At 42.3% G+C, this 18,940-nt stretch overlaps 1 protein-coding gene across 1 annotated transcript in view; it reads right to left on the bottom strand.

Annotated features, from left to right (window-relative positions):
• The window catches only part of LOC137094888 (intermediate conductance calcium-activated potassium channel protein 4-like), an 88,997-nt gene that overhangs the window by 34,702 nt on the left and 35,355 nt on the right, over positions 1-18,940 (bottom strand). Inside the window, exon 2 of the mRNA XM_067460820.1 lies at positions 10,529-10,624. Coding sequence (XP_067316921.1) covers positions 10,529-10,624 — 96 coding nt within the window. The remainder of the gene's footprint in view (positions 1-10,528; positions 10,625-18,940) is intronic.

Genomic DNA, 18,940 nt, shown 5'->3' with positions numbered 1-18,940 from the left:
TTGTGGTGCCCAGAATTGGACACAATATTCCAGATGTTGTCTAACCAAAACAGAATAGAGGGGTAGCATTACTTCCCTAGATCTAGACATTATGCTCCTATTGATGCAGGCCAAAATCCCATTGGCTTTTTTTGCCGCCACATCACATTGTTGGCTCATGTTTAACTTGTTGTCCACGAGGACTCCAAGATCTTTTTCACACGTAAGATCTTGGAGTCCTCGTGGACAACAAGTTAAACATGAGCCAACATTTCTTCTCCTTCTCCTTGAAGGCTTTAACTATTGTCCTCAAAGAGATATCTTTCATATAACAGTTCTCAAAACACTTCCTTCCTTCCTTCCTTCCTTCCTTCCTTCCTTCCTTCCTTCCTTCCTTCCTTCCTTCCTTCCTTCCTTCTCCTTCAAAACTCTCCAGTAAACAATATCGATTTCGTGTTTTCTCACCTTCATGATGGTTCTATGCTCTTAACCTCAATGACTGTAGATGGCTGACTGCATAATTTCAGTTGTCTTTGTCAGATACAGGTTGAACGTTCCTTATCACAAATTCCAAAATCTGAAATACTCCGAAATTGTTGGGATGGGTGACTGAGACAGTGACACCTTGTTTTTTTATGGTTTGTTTCATGCACAAAATATTAAACTGCATTATTGAAGACTTTCATGGCTGGAATCACTGGTTTGCTGTGAGTTTTCTGGGCTGTATGGCCATGTTCCAGAAGCATTTTCTCCTGACACTTCGCCCACATCTATGGCAGACATCCTCAGAGGTTGTGAGGGGAATTCCAGACAAGAATCAATCAGGGCCAGCAAACAACTCCCAACAAAGGATCAGCCAGTCTTTGAAGCTACAAGGCCATTAAATGCTCATCAAATCTGCCAATTGAAACATTCACATTTGCCTCAAGCAGACAAGAGTTCTTTCTCCCACCCTGGACATTCCATACATTTATAAACCCCACTTGCCTAGTTTCCAACAGACCTCACAACCTCTGAGGACGCCTGCTGCAGATGTGGGCAAAACGCCAGGAGAGAATGCTTCAGGAACATACAGCCCGGAAAACTCACAGCAACCCAATTATTAAACTGTTGTATAAATTTACCTTCAGACTAAGTGTATCTGAAACATATATGAATTTTGTGTGTAGACTTCAGTCTCATTTTTGTGGCGCAGTGGGTTAAACTGCTGAGCTGCTCAGTTTATTGACCAAAAGGTTGCAGGAATCCGGGGAGTGGGGTGAGCTTCTGCTGTCAGCCCCAGCTTCTGCCAACGTAGCAGTTCAAAAACTTGCAAATGTGAGTAGATCAATAGGTACCACTCCAGAGGGAAGGTAACGGCGCTCCATGTAGTCATGCTGGCCACATGACCTTGGAGGAGTCTATGGACAACGCCGGCTCTTCGGATTAGAAATTGAGATGGAGTCGGACACGACTGGACTTAATGTCAGGGGAAGACCTTTACCTTTTTACCTCATTTCCAAAGGTGCTTCGTTATGCATGTACGTGCAAATACAGGCACTCCAAAATCCGAAGCAATCTGAAATCCAAAACACTTCTGGTCCCAAGCATTTGGGATAAGGGAGACTCAGTTTGCAGTATCAAACTAAAGTGCTTGATCTTATTTCTAGTAAACACAAGGCAGGGAAACCGAAAGAGGAAGAAGAAGAGATCCAGAATTACTGTATTCCTTTACCATCAACTTGTCAATATGCTCAGCCAACTCCAACTCAGTCAGCAGTAGCTTGGATGCAACATGCAATGTGACTCAGTCAGGAAACGGCTTGCTCAGATCAGCAGCAGAGATCAAACGGCCCGGAGGAAAAGAAAAACCCTTCTGAGGTATACTTTCCAAGCGTCACTGCTTTATAAGCTTCCAACAACGGAGGCACGGCACAGTTTAGCGCTATAGGGCGGGAAGACGAAACCTCTGGGCATACATCCCAGGCCTTAGATGTACAAGCCCCAACTCCCCAACCGCTCTTTCCATTAGCCTCTCGTTCCTTCCCAAAATGAGCAGCAGACGCCAGCGGTTTGAAATATTAATGTATAGAGTGGAGGAGCATTACAGGTTCGAAATGCTGATGGGGCTCAATCTTGTCCTTGCGAGGATGACAGGTGCAAACACGCTGGGTTGGGCTATGCTATATGTTATTACTCAATACTATATTATCTTACACAGGTTGAGCATCCCTTATCCAGAATGCTAAAATCTGAAATAGTCCCAAATTGGCTACACTAACATATAAAATCCAGATTATCTGCTTTGAAATAGATTATATGGCAATGTAGAAGGAGCCTCAGATAGTGATGTCTTTGTCTTCTGATGGTTCGATGTACACAAGCCTTGTTTGATGCATTAAATTATTACGCAAACTTGTGTAAAATGCCCCCACCTTCACTGGAGTTAGAAGCACACAACTCCCATGAAAGTGAAAAACTGTAAATAAAGAAGTTGCTATTGTGTTATCCAAGAGAACACCTCTCCAGTAATTTTTTGGTCTTCCAGCATGACTGGATGGAAGCTGAACATATAATGGATTTGGAGGACCTAGAACAGTGGTTTTCAACCTTCCCAATGCCGCAACCACTTAATACAGTTCCTCATGTTGTGGTGACCCCTCCAACCATAAAATTAGTTTAGTTGCTACTTCATAACTGTCATTTTGCTACTGTTATGAATTGTAATGTAAATATCTGATATGCAGGATTTATTTTCATCATTCACTGGACCAAATTTGACACAAATACCCGAACTGATTTTGTCATTTGGGAGTTGTAGTTGCTGGGATTTATAGTTCACCTGCAATTAGAGAGCATTCTGAACTCCACCAACGATGGAATTGAACTAAATTTGGCTCACAGAATTCCCATGGCCAACAGAAAATACAGGAAGGGTTTGGTGGGCATTGACCTTGGGTTTTGGACTTGTAGTTTACCTACATCCAGAGAGCAATGTGGACTCAAACAATAATCTATCTGGACCAAACTTGGCACAAATACTGAATATGCCCAAATGTGAAAACTAGTGGAGTTTGAGGAAAATTGACCTTGACATTTGGGAGTTGTAATTGCTGGGATTTATAGTTCACCTACAATCAAAGAGCCCTTTGAACCCCACCAGTAATGGAATTGAGCCAAACTTCCCACACAAAGCCACCATTACCAACAGAAAATACTGTGTTTTCGATGGTCTTTGGTGACCCCTCTGACACACCCTCATGACCCCCCCCCCCCCCGGGGTCCTGACCCCCAGATTGAGAAACGCTGACCTAGAGAATCCCAGCATGATGTTCTCTCTAAGTCCTCCAGCATAAATGGAGGAAATTGACCACAAGATCACACTGAACAGTTGAGCAAGTCCTAGAGAGAAGATTTTAAACAAATTTTTGAAATATCAATTTGCAAAAGTTAAAACTGCAGATGTGGGAAAATGACTGTATATGTATAAAGCGTATATGAAACATAAATGGGTTTTGTTTTTGGATTTAGGTCCCATTTCCAAGACACCTCAGTATATATGTGCAAATTAAGGGAGATTCGACCCATATTTAGGCTACACTACTCTATGCTGCTACTTTTTTTCTGTGTCAGGAGAGACTTGAGAAACTGCAAGTTGCTTCTGGTGTGCAAGAATTGGCATGGACATTGCCCAGAGGATGCCTGGATGTTTTACTATCCTGTGGAGGCTTCTTTCATGTCCCCGCATGAGAAGCTGGAGCTGACAGATGGCAGCTCACCCCACTTCCCAGATTCGAACAGTCGTCCTTTTGGTCAGCAGTCCTGCCGGCAGAAGGGTTTAACCTATTGTGCCACCAGGGGCTCCACGACTTGCTGCTGCTAAGACAGGGGGAAAGTGCTTGGGCAAGGACAAATGCTGCTTGATCTCTGTCAAAATGGATAATGGGTAGTGATTAGGGCAAAATGGAAAAAAAATCTGTGAAATGTCCAATGTCCCCCTCTCAGCATAAGGAGAAAGGCCTATTTCCCTTCCACACAGCCATATAACCCAGAATATCAAGGCAGAAAATCCCACAATATTTGTGGGATTTTGTGATGTGGGATCATGGTGAAGTTGGCATTATCTAAAGACCTTGCATAATGCTCAAACTCTCCCCAAAACCAGCCTTCCACTCCTTGGAAGTGGGAAACAAGCTATGGTCCTATAGTTGAAAATACAAAAGTAATGCAATCATCCTGGACCTCTACAAGAACTTGAAATTCAGTCTCAGCCTCTGACCTCCTCTGGTTAGACAAGTGGTTCCCAACCTTTTTTTGACAGGGACCACTTGACCAGGGATCACTTGACCAGGAACCACTCTCCAACATTAATATCAAAAGGGTTACTAATCATTTTTGGTGAAGTTTAGATCCGGTTTGGTTATTTGGGGTACTGATTCAGAAAATTGCATTGGAGATACCACATCAGCTCTAGTTTCTGATATACAACATATTCCATCCTGTAGTTGCCATTAGCTTGCCTACAGAAAACCATATTTAATAAGTCTCAGCACTATAAGAGGGTTTTGTCAGATCAGTTGCTCTAGTTGCACGGTGAAGCCGCAGACCATATTTTAGTTCTTGCAGACCATTAGTGGTTCATGGACCACAGGTGGGAACCACTGAGTTAGATGGAAGTACTACTTTTTTGGACTTGAACGACTCGAATCCCACCCCAACCAGCAGCATGTCCCCCAGAATTTTGGAAATTGTACTCTGAAATAGATAAAACCTCTCCATTGTCATAATTCTGTTAGTTGAGTGCAGCTTCCCAACAGGGCAACGCTTCCTCCAAGCAAGGTTAGATTAGGTGACCTGCCCTTCACCAGGAGCACAAGAACCGAAAAAACTTGTTTCGGACGTCTGCCTTGGGCCATAGGAGTAGGTTATAATTACCCCACAACAGCTTCTTTCTGTCCCTCTTTAACAAGCACAGTACCGATGTTTAGCCCCTTTATGTGCCAGTTGATGGTGCATGGTAAATAGGAACGAGTTGCTGCAGTAAACCATTCTTGTTATACCCGAGGCAAGGAAAAGCATGGATAGATGTGCCTCAAAAGCATTACAGACATTCAACCAAAGGTCTGGCAGTGCCACCTCTGTTCCGTTCCCCTGTTCACTGCCCTCAACAAACACCATCTACCCGGAACCACTGGCCAAGATCCAGCGAGGTTGCTCTCCAGCCAAAACAACTTCTGTCAGCAGAAACAAAAATAGAATGGATTTTCTGCTTCCTCCTAAAGCCCTGTGCGTTGAGCTCCATAGATTGGGAAATTCCATCATACAGTACAGAGACGCCATTCTTTGTTCACTTGTGTATTCCTGCATGGCGTAACTGGGATGGGATGACCTTTATAGTTTCTTCCAATTCTATGTTTCTATGATTCTAAGCTTGAAGGATGCAAAAAGCAAAGACATCATTTTTTCTTCCCACTTCAAGGAAGTATTTAAAAATTATGCAGCTTTCAAGGTCTCTTGTGCAGAAACTGTACATAATATTCAACTAATATTATGTGCAGTTTCTGCACAAGTCACTTTGAAAGCTGTGTAGTTTTTAAATACTTTCTTGCAGAGGGAAGAAAATTGTTATTATACAAGGGTTGAATGAAAAGTAATGCCTCCACCTTTGTTTCTTGGGTTTAGATGGGAAAACTTTAATAAATCAAATGCAGAAATAATCCTTAGAATGTGCTCTTTAACTACCACTATTCACTTTTCTACTAGGGCTGTCCAACCACAGAAAAATTTGTTTCTAAACTCGATTCGTTTTTAGGGGTTTTTTGCATTTCGTTATTTAAAAGAATTCCAAAATTTTTCTTTTAAAAAGTTCGATATTTACGAAATTTCGGAAATTACGAAACAATTTTGAAACAATAACGAATCGATTCGTTAATGGCGGACGCGATTGTGCAATACGCTAAAAAACCCTCCAAATGGGACAGGGGGAACTTCTGAAGCTTCCCTCTCCCTCTGTTGTTGACTGTTGGTGTGATAAAAAAAAATTATCACTGATAAAACAAACAACGACTATAAAACTTGCACCAGACATACGGAAATAATAACGAAATAATAACGAAACAATTTCGAAACAATTACGAAACAATTTTGAAACAATTACGAAACGAATTGGAAAAATTCGTTTCGTTTTTTAGTTGCTCCTGAATGGTTCAATATCGCTTCGTTATCAAAAAAAATAACGAATTAATAACTAATTACAAAATTAACGAACGAAACTGCCCAGCCCTATTTTCTACATAATCACCAGACAATTGGTACATTTCTGCCAACAATGAACAAGTTTTCTGAAGCCGTCACGAAAGAAGTCAACACTCTGTTTCCGCAACCAGTGTCTCACAATTCTCTCAACGTCTTCATCAGAAGCATAATGATGTCCCCGCAGTCACACAAACAAGTATTTAACTCTTCTCAGGAATATAATACTTTACAAAAGGGTTATGATTATTCCAAATGGTGTGAATGCCAATTACTGTAATCTCTAAAAGCAGTGGTTCTCAATCTTCCTAATGCTGCGACCCCTTAATACATTTCCTCATGTTGCGGTGACCCCCAACCATAACATTATTTTTGTAATTTTGCTACTGTTATGAATCGTAATGCAAATATCTAATATGGAGGATGCATTTTCATTCACTGGACAACATTTGGCACAAATACCCAGTACACCCAAATTTGAATACTGGTTGGGGGGGGGGGGATTGATATTGTCATTTGGGAGTTGTATTGCTGGGATTTATAGTTCACCTAAAATCAAAGAGCATTCTGAACTCCACCAACGATGGAATTGAACCAAACTTGGCACACAGAACTCCCAAGACCAACAGAAAATACTGGAAGGGTTTGGTGAGCACTGAGCTTGAGTTTTGGAGTTGTAGTTTACCTACATCCAGAGAACACTGTAGACTCAAACAATGATGAATCTGGACCAATACTCAATATTCCCAAAGATGAACACTAGTGAAGTTTGGGGAAAATAGACCTTGACATTTGGGAGTTGTAGTTGCTGGGATTTATAGTTCACCTACAATCAAATAGCATATATGTAAGTTTAACTGAGATTATCCTGATCCTGTTTAATTGCTCTGTTCCCATGATATCTCCTGTGCCATTTATGTTCCTATCCACCCTATTTAATTATTTTCCCTTAATCAATTTGTATGTTGGCCTTCCGCCCCCGCCCTCCAAAATTGGTTTGCTGTTGCTTGATACTTTACTGTTATGCTGTTTGTGCTATTTTAATTTGTAATTTGCTGTTGTCTTTGCTTTTAATCTGTATGTTGCTTGGGCTTGGCCCCATGTAAGCCGCCCCGAGTCCCCTTGTGGAGATGGAGGCGGGGTAGAAAAATAAAGTTCTTCTACTACTACTACTACTACTACTACTACTACTTTTCCGAACTCCAGTGATAGAATTGGGCCAAACTTCCCACACAGAACCACAATGACCAACAAAAATACTGTGTTTTCTGATAGTCTTTGGCAACCCCCCTGACACTCCCCCCCCCCCCCCACCGTGACTCCCAGGGGTCCCGAACCCCAGGTTGAGAAACTCTGTCCAAAAGGGTCATGCTTCCAAAAGGCTATGGAGATTTTTGGTTTCTCAAAGGGTTATGGTGTCTAAAAGGTCATGCCTTTCCAAAATTGACAGACAAACATGTGTCTTTTAACCATTTTTTTTGCATATTTTTGAATACTTTCCATTTCTAGTGTCAAGGGCTATAGAGAACAGGGAAGCAAGGATCCTTAAACAAATAGGTATAGTAAGATGAAGAAGTGAGGTCACTGTTCCTATAGGGATGGGGTGGGAAACCACAGAGGAGGACAGCTTTCACATATTATTGTTTGAAAAGACAAGCTAGAAGAGGCTGCAACAGTTTGCTTTTCTCTATTGGGAAGGGCAAATTTCCATCTCTCCTTCCTTCAGCTAAGTAAATGAAATGCAAACTCCTCTTACTCTGTGAACTCAAGCAAACTGAGGACAACTGAGGAAAGGAGGGGAGAGAAACTTGGACATTTTTAAAGGAGTTCATAAAGTGGGGTGAACAGTGAATTAATACAGACTGTCCTAAATTGGGATGGTTGGAGGACATGAGATTGTGGATCTCAATAACAGAGACAATTCTGTCTCCTAGTGAGTGATCCAATGGGTACGTTCTTTAGCTCAAACCTCACGGAAATAGTGAGGTGGTCTACAAAACCTCAAAGGGGGCAAAGCTACCCAAAGTTTCCACCTAAACATCTACTGTTCTGCCGAATATGAGCTAAGGACCTCATATGTGCTATTTTCTTAATTTAAAAGATTTAGATGCCACCTCTGTGCCAAACCACAGGCCTCTGTCAGTGGCTGCCTGTAGGAGAAAATAATACATGACGTAAGAAGGTATGGCCACAAAAGAAAAACAGTGTGAGGTTAGAGTGGATGAAGTGTTACAAAGGAGAGATAATAAATTTTAAACAAAGCGGAATGAGGTTGATTGGAGACCTCTTAAAACCAGACGGTACAATTAAAGATTGGGAGACGATAAAGGACAAATGTTGAGAATGTAATTGGCTTTTATGGAAAGGTTTGAAACATAGGCTTATAGAGTGGAGGAGAAAGGGAAGAAGTTCAGAAATAGATTTTGATCCAATTTTAAATGGAAATTAGAGAAGAAGAAAAGCTTGATGGGTTTCATATACAGCAGTGGTTCCCAACCTGTGGTCCACGGACCACCAGTGGTCCACAAGAAGTAAAATATGGTCCGCGGCCTCACCGTTACTACACCATTGCAACACCCCAAAAGACCACACCTCCTTTCCTATTGAAGAGAGATGTTGACAAGCTGGAATGTGTCCAGAGGAGGGTGATTAAAATGATCAAGGGTCTGGAGAACAAGCCCTATGAGGAGTAGCTTAAAGAACTGGGCATGTTTAAGCTGAAGAAGAGATGGCTGAGAGGAGACATGATAGCCATGTATAAATACGTGAGAGGAAGTCATAGGGAGGAGGTAGCAAGCTTGTTTTCTGCTGCCCTGGAGACTAGGATGCAGCACAATGGTTTCAAACTACAAGAAAGGAGATTCCATCTGAACATTAGGAAGAACTTCCTGACTGTGAGAGCCATTCAGCAGCGGAACTCTCTGCCCCGGAGTGTGGTGGGCACTCTTTTTTTTTTAAAGCTTTTAAACAGAGGCTGGATGGCCATCTGTCGGGGGTGCTTTGTATACAATTTTCCTGCTACTTGACAGGGGGTTGGACTGGATGGCCCATGAGGTCTCTTCCACCGCTATGATTCTATGATTCCTTGTGGCCAGGCGCCTGTCGCAAGGAGGTGAGAGAAAGCCATTAGGGACCATTTCTTGGGTCCGCTTCTCCTTCTCCTTTTTTTACACAAGCATTGACAAAATCTACAGGTAATAACACAGCCTAACAAAACAAAAAAACTTGGGGTCTTCGTTTTTAGGCCTGTTCCTGGGGTTATTTGGGGTGCTGATTCAGAAAATTGCATTGGATAGACTGTGATGGCACACCGGAGCCTTTGGGAAAAATTATAGTGTCTGGTTTTACTTGGGAGCTATCTTTATACCTTCTGTTAAGATTAAGACCCCTTAACACAGAGGCACTTTAAGCAAGGTGAAAAGATAACCAAAATGAGTTTACTGAAAGTAAGATGAACAAATTATTAACTCCACCTGGGACTTTTATAGGATAACTTGAAACAATACATTACAAAAGGAGATTTTGCTGTCTGCAGTCATCTCTCTGGAGTCTTTGAAAGTCTCTTGCATCTGGTACAAAGCAATGTCTCAATCTTTTTCCTTGTGAAGCTTAAGCAGGCCAAAAGCTTCTGTTGTCTCTTGGACTGAGGGTATATGGATACTGCTAAATGCAGGTGCTAAGGATGCCTGTTTTGAATTGCTAGGGCCTAGGATTCCCTCCAGAGGAATAGTGGACATGATCTTCACTGCACAACAGCTCCAAGAAAAATGCAGGGAACAAAATCAACCTCTGTACATGGCATTCATTGACCTTGCAAAGGCATTTGACACAGTGAATTGCAGTGCTCTCTGGACCATCCTCCAAAAAATCGTGTGCCCTGACAAATTTGTGAACATCCTGCAAGTCCTCCGCGATGACATGATGACAACAGTCTTGGACAGCAATGACTCCCAAAGTGACCAATTTAAGGTGGCATGAGGTGTTAAACAGGGATGTGTTATTGCCCCAACCTTATTTTCCATCTTCATTGCTATGATACTTCATCTTGTTGGTGGGAAGCTATCGGACAGATGGCAAGCTATTTAACCTCAACAGACTGAAAGCCAAAACCAAGGTCACAACAACATCTGTTATAGAACTCCAATATGCTGATGACAATGCCGTCTGTTCGCATTCAGAAGAAGACCTACAAGCCACTGTAAACACATTTGCAATTAAGATAGTATCAAACAGCATTAATTCTACGGTGTAGATGCAGCCATTCTCAAAGCTGGTACAAAATCCTATACATTCGCGTTAGAAAGTAGGTTAAGATTACCTGGATCTCTTTGATGTGAAAAGCAAGGATCAGGATCACTAGCCCAGCTGTGGAGAGGCTGATGAGGCATTTCACCATGAAGGAATAGGCAAACCACTGAAAGAGGAAGAAAAAAGACGGAGAGATTGAAAAACATAATAGGGAGACTCCATGGGCCATTTCAGCCCTTCGCACCAGCCAGGACTTCCAGCTGATGGTTAAATAAATAGCAACATCCATTCCAGGAGAATCCTTTTGATCCATTTTTGTATATTTCTGCCTTTCTATCCTTTCACCAATTTTGAAATTTATATTGGTATTCTGACAGCTGTTTTTTTGCACTGCCACCACATTGCTTGCAAATACGAATGAAAGAGCCCCTGGTGGCGCAGCAGGTTAAACCTTTGCGCTGCTGAACTTGCTGACTGAAAGATTGGTAGTTCGAATCCAGAGAGCAGAGTGAGTTCCCATTGTTAGCCCCAGCTTCTGCCAACCTAGCAGTTCGAAAACATGCAAATGTGAATAGATCAATAGGTACCACTCTGACGGGAAGGTAACAGTGCTCCATGCACTCACACTGGCCACGTGATGTGATTGAGTCCCTACAGTCGGACTTGACCAGACTTAATGTCAAGGGAAAGCCTTTACTTTTATCTATTCTGACAGCTGTTTTTCTGTATTGCCACCACATTGCTTGCAAATACGAATGAATGAATGAATTTTATTGTTAGGGTCACCCAAGAGTTGCAAATACCATCATCCCCAATTGCTAACAGGAAGACAGGGGCTGATAGGAACTACATTCCATAATATCTGCAGGGTACCTGGTTGAGCTCAGAGCAGTATTATCCCACAACAGTATGAGTTGGTAGTCTCTCATCCAAGTACTAACCAGGGCTGACTCTGCTTAGCCTTAAGATCCTCCGGTCCCTTTGGAGACATTAGGCCATGTTGACATCAAAGGGCAAAAAACCAAAGGACACCATTTCCACTTGTCTGTCTCTCTCGGAAACACTGTCCCGAAGATCTGGCACCCATACAATGAATGATACATTACTTGACAGAACATATTCATTTTTGGTAGGTCTGTTTATAAGTGGCCATCAACCATAACAGGTGAAGGAAACATGGTTGATCCGCAGGATATTCATAGCAAACAAAATGAATGTTTTTTTAATGCAGTCTGAACAAAAGCTTATTAAGAAAAGGACTTTGTAAAAAACACACACATTTTGCATGTGTTGAAAGGCCTCCACTGGTTTGTTTGTTCCTGCAGGTGCAAATGGCATTGGCATCAGCACCTCATTTCGGTGGACAAATTCCAGAACTGAACCTGCTCTTTTATGTGCCAAATTGAGCCATCAAGCTAAAAATTAGACAGGGCTTCTCTACGTTTAGGGCAGTGGTTCTCAACCTTCCTAATGCCTTGACCCCTCAATACACTTCCTAATGTTGTGCTGACCCACAACCATAAAATTATTTTTGTTGCTGCTTCATGACTGTAATTTTGCTACAGTTAAGAATCATAGTGTAAATATCTGATATGCAGGATGTATTTTCCTTCACTGGACCAAATTTGGCACAAATACCTAAAACGCTCAATTTTGAATATTGGTGGTATTGGGCGGGGATTGATTTTGTCATTTGGGAGTTGTAGTTGCTGGGATTTATAGTTAACCTGCAATTAAAGAGCATTCTGAACTCCACCACAATGGAATTAAACTTGGTAAACAAAACTCCCATGACCAACAGAAAAAAACTGGAAGGGTTTGGTGGACATTGACCTTGAGTTTTGGAGTTGTAGTTCACCAACATCCAGAGAACAATGTGCAAACAATGATAGATCTAGACCAAACTTGGCAAAGAGGCTCAGTTTGCCCAAATGTGAACACGGGTGGAGTTTGGGGAAAATAGACCTTGATATTTGGGAGTTGTAGTTGTTGGGATTTGTAGTTCACCTACAATCAAAGAGCATTGTGAGCCCACCAACAATAAAATTAGGCCAAACTTCCCACACAAAACCCCCATGACCAACAGAAAATACAGTGTTTTCTGATGGTCTTTGGTGACCCCTCTGACACCCCCTTGCAACCCCCCCAGGTTGAGAAACACTGGTTTAGGGCTTGTGCAGGAGAGTGAACTTCATCAGTCGCTTGGGACAATTACTTTTTGATTGCAATCATCATTGGCCGTGCTGGCTCAGAAAAGAATTCTGGAAGTTGTTGAATTAGATCCCTTTCCTAAACTGCAGTTGGACTACATATTCTATCATTCCCATGTATGACAATAGCTGGTGGACATTTAGGAGTTATAACCCCAAGTCTAACTTTCTGAAGTTATGTTCCCAGCCTTGGTATAATTCTTTTTGTCTCGCAATGCAGTACTTATCAATGGAGGTGTTGTTAAAAAGCTTGTCACTTGTTGTTTCACTAGATTAGATATAGCTTCACATGCTTCTCACTGAATCAGAGTTAAATGCAAGCGCCCCGGCCAGCAGGTGAGATGTGTGGCCAAGGCGTCTTGGCCGATAAAACAAACACCACATTGTGATGTTGTTGCAGGCAACAGCTTGTCCAGAATAAGCTGATTTAACAGATGAAGCAGGTGCTGCCTTCTGAGACCGTTGGTTTGAGGGTGCGGTTGTTCCTTTCACACACCCATGAAACAATCCATTGCATACTGTTGGGCGAGTGGGCTTATTAACAAAAGACCCTCCCCTTCAATGTATAGCAGCAGTGTGACCCAGCACCAAAGTGATAAAAAGAACAATAACACACAGACCAATGTTATATCTTCCATAGGAGGCTTTTCTTTGTAGTATATAACCACTCAGCAAAAAAAAACAAAAACTGTAGCTCACTATTTATAAGAACAATATTTCCATAACACAAATAAAGTTATTTATGCTTCCTTCTTTACTTCCACGCTGGGCTTCTTTCTCATGCAGATAAACAGCTTCGCTCTCACAGAGCCTCTTCTCTCACCAAACTTACACAGGAACTTCACACAGTAGCTTTTTACACAGCAGCCTTCACACACTGAGGCCTTCTCGCATGATGGCCTTCAACCTGGGGCTTCTCTCACACCAAAGCTTCTCACACCAGGCATTCTCAAACTGAGGCCTACTAACACTGAGGCCTACCTCCCACTGAGGCCTTCCTCTCACTGAGGCCTTCTCACACTGAAGGCTGTCAGACTGACACCTCTCTCACACTGAGACAAACTAACACTGAGGCCTACCTCACACTAAGGCCTACATCACACTGAGGCCTTTCTCTCATTGAGGCCTTCTCACACTGAGGGCTACAGGCACAACTGCTACAGGCACACCTGCTTATACTGAGCTACAGTTTTTGTTTTTTTTTGCTGAGTGGTTATATACATTTAACCCTTACAGTGCTTGACTCACATTTCTGTAATTAAAAATACCTAGTTAATTTTTAATATTTCTGACACATACTTCTGGAGAAGTAACATTTTGCACTACAACTCCCAGGAACTTCACACTGTAGCTTTTTACACAGTAGCCTTCACACACTGAGGCCTTCTCACTTGATGGCCTTCAACCTGGGGCTTCTCTCACACCAAGGCTTCTCACACCAGTCCTTCTCAAACTGAGGCCTACTAACACTGAGGCCTACCTCACACTGAGGGCTCTGTCAGACTGACACCTCTCTCACACTGAGGCAAACTAACACTGAGGCCTACCTCACACTAAGGCCTACATCACACTGAGGCCTTCTCACACTGAGGGCTACAGGCACAACTGCTACAGGCACACCTGCTTATATTGAGCTACAGCTTTTTGCTGAGTCATTGCGTCCATTTAACCCTTACAGTGCTTGACTCACATTTCTGTAATTAAAAATACCTACTTAATATTTCTGACACATACTTCTGGAGAAGTAACATTTTGCACTACAACTCCCAGGTAACTGGCTAAAGGATTCCTGAGTTTCTAGTTCAACCAACCTAATATGCTGAGCTTTGTTGCTAATCAGCGAGAACAACAGATTATTCTACTTCACAGATTTTATGAGCAACACTTTTACTTTTCCTAGGAGACAAAGTCCTGCATCCTATTATTATATTGTTGAAAGGTTTATTTCTTTCCGGATTTCCCTAATCTGGGCGTAAAAACAGATTGCAGCAGTTAATAAAGACATAACTAATCAATGATCTCATGCAAATATTATTAACATAATTAAGTTGCCATTAGTCCCAATCAATAGTAATATCAGTTCCCACAGAATCAATGGGAACTTGGTAAGAGAACACCTATATATATTCGATTGATTCAATGTGTTTAACTCTAAATGACCATATTTTATTTGCAACCCCCACCCCCACCCCACTCCGCAACTATCCAGATTAACCAGAAGCAGCCCTAGGCCCATCTATACGTAAAGTAAAGGTTTCCCCTGACATTAAGTCTAGTCATGTCCGACTCTGGGAGTGGTGTTCCTCTCCATTTCTAAGCTGAAGAGCTGGAGATGCCCGTAGACACCTCCAAGGTCATGTGGTCAGCATGACTGCACGGAGCACCTGCATGGAGCAGAAGCAGTATCTATTGATCTACTCACATTTGCATGTTTTTTGAACGGCTAGGTTGGCAGAAGCTGGGGCTAACAGCAGGAGCTCATCCCGCTCCCTGGATTTGAACCTCCAACGTTTAGGTCAACAAGTTCAGCAGCTCACTGGTTTAACCCACTACACCACCAGGGGCCCCATCTGTACTGCCATAGAAAATTCATATTATCTGATTTGAGATGGATTATATGGCAGTGTAGACTCATATACTCCAGTTTATACATTTACTTATTTACTATGTTTTACCCCGCTCTATCTCACCCTAGAGGGGACGCGGAGCAGTTTGTTCAAAACAGATATTATGGATTATTTGTCAGTGTAGATCTGGCCCTAAAAAATACTCAGTTGTCCCAGGCCTTTTCTATACTGCCATATAAAATCCAGGTTATTTGAGGGCCCTTCCACACAGTCCTACATCCCAGAATATCAAGGCAGAAAATCCCACAATATCTGCTTTGAACTGGGTTATCTGAGTCGACATTCAGATACTGTGGAATTTCCTGCCTTGATATTCTAGGATATAGGGCTGTGAGGAACGGTCATGATTTGAGCTGGATTATATGGTAGTATACACTCATATAGTGCAGTTCAAAGCAGATAATGTGGATCATCTGATTTGATAATCTGGATTATACGGTAGTGTAGAAGGGGCCTGAATTCAACACGCAAAGGTATTTTAACTCCGCAATGGAGAGAGGAGAGGGCTGAGGCTGGATCTACAATGCCATATAATCTGGGTTATCAAATCAGATAATGATCTGCTTTGAACTGCATTATATGAGTCTACACTGCCATATAATCCAGTTCTAAACAGATTTTATATGGCAGTGTGTAAGGGGCCTCATATAATCCAGTTTAAAGAAGATAATCTGGGATCAGATCCTGGGATACAGAGCAGTGTGGAAGAGACTTCAGACAAAAGCAAACTGCTACAGCCATTCCTAGCTTTTCTGTTTTTCCTCATTCATAACTATTGCCATCTTGACCACACTCTAGTGTTCTTTGGAAGGTATGTCCCTTTCCAACACTGCCTGAGCTCTGCGAGTGCAACTTTTTTTCCGAATGAAGCAGAGAGTGTTTGAGGACTGGGACATCCATAGGGATACTAAGGTGCTTGTTTATAAAGCTATTGTCCTCCCAACTCTGCTATACGCATGCGAGATGTGGACTGGCTACAGACATCACATGCAACTCCTGGAACGATTCCATCAGCGCTGGCTCCGGAAAATCCTGCAAATCTCTTGGGAAGACAGGCGGACAAATGCCAGCGTACTGGAAGAAGCAAAGACCACCAGCATTGAAGTGATGGTCCTCTGCCATCACTCTGCTGGACTGGCCATATTGTCTGGATGCCCGACCACCGTCTCCCAAAGCAGTTGCTCTACTCTGAACTCAAGAACGGAAAACCGAATGTTGGAGGACAGGAAAAGAGATTTTAAGATGGGCTCAAAGCCAACCTTAAAAACTGTGGCATAGACACAGAGAATTGGGAAGCCCTGGCCCCTGAGCCCTCCAGCTGGAGGTCAGCTGTGACAAGCAGTGCTGTAGAATTTGAAGAGGCACGAATGGAGGGCAAAAAAAAAAAGAGAAACGTGCCAAGAGGAAGGCATGTCAAACCAACCCCGACCGAGACCACCTTCCACCTGGAAAGCAATGCCCTCACTGCGGGAGAAGATGCAGATCAAGAATAGGGCATCACAGTCACCGACGGACCCACAAGTACACTGATCTTGGAAGATTATCCTACTCAGACGGCAAGGGATCGCCTAAGTAAGTATGTCCCTTTCTTTACTTGTAAAATGTTGGACAAATTAGGATTAGCAAATGTCTTCCCCGCTTTTTCCTGGAAAGCTAATACATATTGGGAAAAGTAGAAGGTTTGCCCCATTTGCTTCCATTCTTTGCCCTTCCAGCACCGAACTCTGAAAAATCACCCTTGACTTGGCCTTTGAAAGGCAGCCAAGGCAGGACGAGAGACTCCCTGAGCAAATATTATTATAGTAGGAAAGTGCTTGAGATGGGACGGCGCTGAAGTGGTATATAAGAAGGGCAAAAGGTCTCCGAGGAATATCCAAGAGAGACAGATACAAGCAGTGACGGGGTGAAAGAGAAGTCAAACGATTCAAGCCAAATCCTTCAATCTGACACCCCTGGAAGCCTCTTGTATACAAGCCAAAGTAGGTCCTCCTGACTTTACTTTTGCAGATCGCTTCTATAAAATGAAAGAGCCGTCCCAGCCATAAGGCATATGAGGTTTCTGGTTTCTATGCATCCATCATCCCTGACCACTACTTCCAATTCTCTTCTCTTTCCCATGTGGAGGACAAACCCTAAAACAGCATTTCTCAATCTGGGGGTCAGGACCCCTGGCGGGGTTCATGAGGAAATGTCAGAGGGCTCGCCAAAGACCATCAGAAAACACAGTATTTTCTATTAGTCATGGGACCCACTCACTGTTTCTTATTTCTTTTCATGACATTTTGGACCTGTTTATTTTATTTCGTTATGTTATGTTATTATTTTGATGGTATTTTGCTTTTTTTGTATTTTATTTGCTATATTTGTATTTGTTTTGTTATAATTTTGGGCTGCCCTGAGTCCCCGTTGGGGAGATGGTGGAGGAGTATAAATAAAGTTTATTATTATTATTATTATTATTATTATTATGTGGGAAGTTTAGCCCAATTATATATCGTTGGTGGGGTTCAATATGCTCTTTGACTGTAGGTGAACTATAAATCCTAGCAGCTACAACTTCCAAATATCAAGGCCTATTTTCCCCAAACTCCACCAGTATTCACATTAGGGCATATTGAGTATTCGTGCCAAGTTTGGTCCAGATCCATCATTGTTTGAGTCCACAGTGCTCTCTGGATGTGGGTGAACTACAACTCCCAAACTCCAGGTCAATCCCCACCAAACCCTTCCCGTATTTTCTCTAGGTCAGGGGTCCTCAAACTAAGGCCCGTTCAGGCTAACCTAAGTCTGAAATGACTCGAAAGCACACAACAACAACAACAACAGTCCTATTTCATCAGCGAAAAGCAGACTCACACTTCCCACTGAAATACAAATAAGTAGAGGCAGGCGAAACGTCAGGAGAAAAATTGCCTCCAGAACATGGCCATATAGCCCAGAAAAACCTACAACAACCCAAGTATATATTTGTTAAAATTGTTCTTTATTTTAATTATTCTATTGTTTTTAAGTATTTTTGCACTACAAATAAGATATTTGCAGTGTGCATAGGAATTCATTCATGTTTTTTTTTCTTTCAAATTATAATCCGGCCTTCCAACAGTTTGAGGGACTGTGACCTAGCCCTTGGTTTAAAAAGTTTGGGGACCCCTGCTCTAGGTCATGGGAGTTCTGTGTGCCAAGTTTGCTTCAATTCCATCATTGGTGGAATTCAGAATGCTCTTTGAATGTAGGCGAACTATAAATCCCAGCAACTACAACTCCCAAATGACAAAATCAATCCCCACTAACCCCACCAGTATTCATATTTGGGCGTATCGGGTATTTGTTACAAATTTGGTCCAGTGAATGAAAATACATCCTGGATATCAGATATTTACATTACAATTCATAACAGTAGCAAAATTACAGTTATGAAGTAGCAACAAAAATAATTTCATGCTTGGGGGTCACCGCAACATGAGGAACTGTATTAAGGGGTTGCGGCATTAGGAAGGTTGAGAAAAACTGCCCTAGTTGTTCCTTGCCTCTCTTGTCCTTGCCCCAGGCGATTTCTACTTCTGTTGGTTGCTCTTCTGTGAACACTGTGTTACCTGGCCAGTCCAGATTAATATTTATTCTGTCACTGCTCCCAATCTGGCCTCC

This window comes from Anolis sagrei, chromosome X (assembly GCF_037176765.1).
Source record: "Anolis sagrei isolate rAnoSag1 chromosome X, rAnoSag1.mat, whole genome shotgun sequence".
Classification (NCBI taxonomy): Eukaryota; Metazoa; Chordata; class Lepidosauria; order Squamata; family Dactyloidae; genus Anolis; species Anolis sagrei.
This window is presented reverse-complemented; position numbering and strand designations above follow the sequence as displayed.